The sequence below is a fragment of the Centruroides sculpturatus genome, unplaced genomic scaffold (genome assembly GCF_000671375.1).
Source record: "Centruroides sculpturatus isolate CEXI.00-Female unplaced genomic scaffold, Cexi_2.0 scaffold2213, whole genome shotgun sequence".
NCBI lineage: Eukaryota > Metazoa > Arthropoda > Arachnida > Scorpiones > Buthidae > Centruroides > Centruroides sculpturatus.
The window spans coordinates 36,476-42,341 of record NW_019386457.1 but is presented as its reverse complement, the minus strand read 5'-3'; the positions used below and the strand labels follow the sequence as shown (position 1 = coordinate 42,341).

The 5,866-nt window shown below is 35.3% G+C and overlaps 1 protein-coding gene across 1 annotated transcript in view; it reads right to left on the bottom strand.

The window, feature by feature from the left end:
• Window positions 1-4,210: 4,210 nt before the first annotated feature.
• The window catches only part of LOC111615031, a 10,383-nt gene continuing 8,727 nt past the window's right edge, over window positions 4,211-5,866 (bottom strand). The window contains exon 5 of the mRNA XM_023356406.1: window positions 4,211-4,270. Within this exon, the coding sequence (XP_023212174.1) occupies window positions 4,211-4,270 (60 nt within the window). The remainder of the gene's footprint in view (window positions 4,271-5,866) is intronic.

The following is a 5,866-nucleotide window of genomic DNA, read 5'->3' as shown; positions in this document are numbered from 1 at the left end:
TATAAATATTCTTAGATAGATATTTTCAACTATTTGAACTTGGTATACATAAATAAAAAACTACACATATAACCAATATCTAGCAGGAATAACTACAAGAACATACGTGTTTAACTGGTCATCATCTGTTAGCCTGACGATACCCATTAAGCACAAATGAAAACATTTGCTTTCTCATAGCTTTTCATGATGGATATTGGTTATATGTATAGGTTTATATAAACAGATACAGTTGACCCCCTATAACATGGGTTCCTATAGTTCGGATTCCTATATCACAGTGAAAAAATTGCGACAGTATTTGTACAAACATGCTAAAAAAACTCGTATAATTCGGTAAAATGTCATCGCCGACTCGTGTCGCGACAGGATTGGTCGAATCTAGACTAATAGCGGATGTTGTACAAACCGTTGAGTTTAAACGAGCAGCAGACCTACTAAACACCATTTATTATTTAACAGCCATAAAAATTATATTTATCATAATGATGTCTTCAAAGTACAGCGAATTTTTCGCAAAAAAGAAAATAATAATTTATTAGGAAACACGCGAGCGCCGTTCGATGACAAGCTCCACGACGAAAACAAGCTTAAGCAATGGCGCCGTCGAACGGTGCACACTCAGTAAGTAATCCTACAATTTTTTGTTTATAGCATAGTTTATATGGATTATTCCAAAAAAAAATTATACGTATTTTGGAAATGTTGAGTCGAATTAGTCTAGAATCGATTAATTTTATGGAAGAAAACCTTTCAAACAGCCGTAGANTAGCATAGTTTATATGGATTATTCCAAAAAAAAATTATACGTATTTTGGAAATGTTGAGTCGAATTAGTCTAGAATCGATTAATTTTATGGAAGAAAACCTTTCAAACAGCCGTAGACCGTAAACTGCATACGTGCCGGGCTGTGATTGGCAAGGTCTCGTAAAACATCAATTTCAGAAAGAACGGAACGTATCTACCGTGTTATAGGGGGTCGACCGTATTTCTAGTAAATTATGATAAATACTCACTTCAATTGTAAATACTTTTCTTTCCATAATAGCTCCAAAATAACGGAATCCAATGTATTCTCTATTTAATTCTTTTCATGAATTAAGTAACCTAAAACGATTTTTAAGTACACATTAGTTATACGAGAACATTGAATGTGAACGCCATGAACATGCTTACTTTTAATACATTCACAATTCCATATGATATTTATCTAAACTGAATACGTACAATTTGTCAATCGACTTCATTGAGACACATTGAATTTGTTATAAAATGTGATGATATCAAATAACTCGTTATTGTTTTATGAATAAATACAGTAGAGCGTCGATTATCCGAAAGTCAATAATCCGAAACGTCAATTATCCGAAAGAATTTCAGTCGGCAAATTTAAATTTTCGCCAGTGCTGTGGCGCTTCAATCTTTGGCTGTCTTGGGCTACTCTAATATTTTACGTTTTTGATACTAAATAACTTTTAATAATTTTTTATTGTTTTTATATTTTTCAATATATTTATTTTGTTTGTACAAAATAAAAAATTAATTTTAATCGATACAATAGTCTTTGTTAGGCTTAACATCGACGAAAATTCAACGCGAAGCGACACAGAACAGAGAGAAAAATTTCAACATCGGATAGATTAAACTATTTTTTTCATACACAATCAGTTATCCGAACAACCCCAGTCCCCAATTGGTTCGGATAATCGACGCTTTACTGTATATGTTACCGCTAAAGCTCGGAAACTCGTTAATATGCAAGATTACCTAGCGTTAAAGTTGCTAAAATTGTTCTATTTCTCAAATTACCTACGTAATGTGCAGATTATCTAGGTAATCTGCAAATTACCTACTAGGCACTCGGTAAAGTGAAAATAAGATCTTTGCTGGAACAACAGCAACGTTTCTGTACGCTTAAATTAACATAATGTTCTTTATTTAATTTTCGATATCTAAAGAATCAAGTTAATACAATCAAACAATCGACAAATTAGTTGATAGAATCAATCATCAACCAATTAAAAAACATACAAAAAATCAAACGATTTAAAATATTAATACAATTAGGGAAATTATTATATAGATAACCACCTATGGAATTTCGGGACTTTGAGTATCTATCTGAACTGAGGGGACCGAGACGACTTCAACGATACCCTACTTTTGGACCGGAGACGAAAAATAATAAAGTTATCATACTTTTTCTGGTGATCGCATGATGTAATTGTGCAGTTAATGTTACCTATGGTGAGTAAAATGGCGGCTCGTCTCTGATTCCAGCAAACAGAAGAAAGGAAACAGTGGGGACGCACGTTCTGTCCTAACCTAACCTATTTTAATAAATTACCATAATTATTACCAACCAAATTATTAGAATAGGTTAGGTTAGGTTTGAACGTGCGTCCCCACTGTTTCCTTTCTTCTCTTTGCTGGAATCAGAGACGAGCCGCCATTTTACCCACCATAGGTAACATTATCCAATTGTGCAGTCTAAAGATTAGTGACACTTTGAATTTCATAGCAATTGGTTTCTGCGACAAGCACATCTATTTGTGGTACATTTATTTGTGGCAAAGATCTTATTTTCACTTTACCGAGTGCCTAGTAGATAATGTGCGGATTATCTAGATACTCTGCACATTATCTAGGTAATTTGAAAAATGGAACAATTTTCACAACTTTAACGGATCACGCTAGTTAATCTGCAGATTAACGAGTTTCGAGGTTTAGCGGTAACATATAAACTAATATATAGTATATAGTATATATACACTGCTGGCAATTAAAATTGCAACACCAGGAAGGAATGATCGTATGAACGTCAAAATCATATGAAAGGAAGAAGAGGTTAAGATATGCAAATGATTAGTATTTCAGTGCATTTAGACAATGCAGGAGGGACAAACGACATCTGAAGCACTGCATAAAAGAAAAGTTGTGCAGTGGATTTCTCATTCAGAAATCGCTTTGTAAGGTCGGGGTTTCATCAGAATATCGTGTTATGCCTCGAATAATAAGAAGGAATGCTTACCAGCAAGCGTTGGAATTCGATAGAGGCAGGATCATTGCCTCTCAAGAGTGTGGATTATTGTTCCGTGATATTGCCACTCGCACTGGTCGAAATCCAACCACTGTCATGCGAATATGGAATCGATGGACTGCTGAGGGTCTTACTGAACAGCATGCAGGATCTCAATGCCCTCCCATGACTAATGCCCGAGAGGACAGACATATTGTGAGGTCGGCCGTGCAAAACAGTACAACCACATCACGGACCATTAGTCAGGAAATGAGCTTGTTTGCAGCACGTCTAGTATCTGCTCGTACGGTGCAACGATGTTTGCAGCAGCGTGGACTGTCAGCACGGCGACCATTACTTCGGCTTCCCTTGACAATGCAGCATAGAGAGAGATGGCGACTCTGGTGCGCCCAACGACATAGCTAGATACAGGAGTGGCACAATGTCGTCTTTTCAGATAAGTCCCGGTTCTGCGTGCAGCATTCTGATGGCCGTATACGTGTCTGGAGGCTCCAAGCAGACCGCTCATCGCTGCTTGCATTTGATATTGGCTTAGGGGCCCTGCACCTGGTATGATGATATGGGCAGCCATTGGGTACACAACACGCACATCTCTAGTTCGGATCGATGGTAATTTGAACTCAGATTGGTACATTTCTGTCATCTTACGTCCAGTGGTTGTGCCCTATCTTCGAGGCCTGCAAAATGCCATCTTCCAACAAGATAATGCAAGACCTCATGTTGCACGTCGAGTTCTGACCTTTCTCGATACAGACGATATTCAATTGTTGCCCTGTCCTGTATGGTCTCCAGATCTCTCACTAATTGAAAACATCTGGTCATGGGTTGCTGAGAGACTGGCCTGCCACCCTTCTCCTGCTAATACAGTTGATGAAGCGTGGCATAGATTTGAAGCAGCATGGAATGAGTTGCCCGTTTCTGTCATCCAAGCCCAGTTCGACTCCATGCTTAAACGGATAAGGGCCATTTTAGTCGCCGGGGATGGCAACTGTGTCTACTAATTTTGCGCCCCTGTAAACCCCCAAACTGCTTGCAAATTTTATCATTTTGTCTTTATGCCATACTGTTTATGTACAATAAATATCTTTTTTTTATTTGCTTTCCTTCTTGGTGTTGCAATTTTAATGGCCAGCAGTGTATATATATCTCGAAAGGTAAGTGGTAGTTGGTCATTGGTTCGTGCCTGACCAATCTGGCATCATGCAGTGTTCTGTGTTTTCTTCATGTGTCTAACATATAAACAAAATCCAGTTTCCAAATAGGAAGTCCTGCAAACAGTTAACCATTTGGCACATCAATAATGTGATTTGTTGCCTTTCTCTCCATCAATCCACTGACACAAAACTTAATGCTGACATTTTAATATCTTGTTAACATTTCACCTTTGTATGTATGTAAACCATGAACGCTCTGTGTACATATTGCAAAGCAGTAAATAAGAAATTACATGTTAAATCAATTATATATATTTAAAGTTTGTTTATTGTNAGCGCCACTGCAATTCCAAATACCTTTTACTCTTCTACTAAAAAGAAAAGGTTCTTTAACATCAAGTGCAATGGAAAATTGTTCGTCAGTTGTGTAAATTTTATGCCAAAGACGTGTCTACTAGAAACTTAACAGTTTTAAATCACAAATTCAAGTTGTGGTTGAAAAATTTTGAAAATCTTTTGTAGTCGATCTATGCAAAAATATCCTCGATGAAGATACTTCTCATTTATAACTTATTAACAATATTTGACTTATTATACAGGTTTCTGTATATTAACTTAGTTTAATACAACTTTACAAGCAATCTTATGTTTACATTTAACAATTAAAACAAGAGAAGACAACAATCAACTAGACCTACTTTATATCTGTTCATCTCGGTTCACTACAAGATTAAATCCTGAGTGAGCCACTATACTAACTTCTGTTATTAGCAAATATACATGTGTCCAAAATTATGGAACGAACAGGATGCTAGCTAAGACAGTTATAGAACGTCACCTTAATTATTTGGTGACAAACCTGCCATGACTTTGCCAGTACTGCATTGCAGTTAGAAGTGGACATTTTCTATATAGGCAAGTCTCTCTGTCTGGGTATTGGTAAGCACATTACATCCATTCTTCAGTCATGTCCAACTACTGTTTATACGTTTTTCACCAAAGACTTACTTCTCTTGCTAAATTTTTGCTTTTGTAAAATTCTACGTGTTATTGTGAATTACCCGGAGTTAGACATCGAGCAATACAGTTCTTGTTTTATTTGTGTGCATTCAACTACAGTTCTTTCTATTTATGTACAAATGTCGTCTTTCTTTAAGTTCTAGAAATGTATATACTACTGATAATATGGGTGGTGTAAATGCTAGTTGTATTAGTACTAGTGATAACAACTGGTGCTTGTGACATTGTAAATGTAATAATATACATGAATTTTTCAAATTATTGAACATGATATTTCATTTTACACAACTCATTCTTTGAGTGTATCAAAATTAGTTTGGCTACAAATCCTGAATCCATACGTATCTTCAGTTACTTCTCTAAACTTCAATTAATGTTAATAACGTACTCCAAATGAATTCAGCAACTATTGAGATAAATTTGTTAATTGGAATCGATTTTAACTTTTATAAACTATATATTTTCATTATCATTATATTTTAATATTAAATTGTCATGAATATTAGTTTATAATAATTTTTAAACAATATTTTATAGCAACATTAAATAGATTAGTGCAAAAGTTTTCTTATTATTAAGTAATAAAACCATAAGTTGGAAATGTTACAATTTTTCACGGAATCCGATTTTCATGTAATAAAAATATCCTAA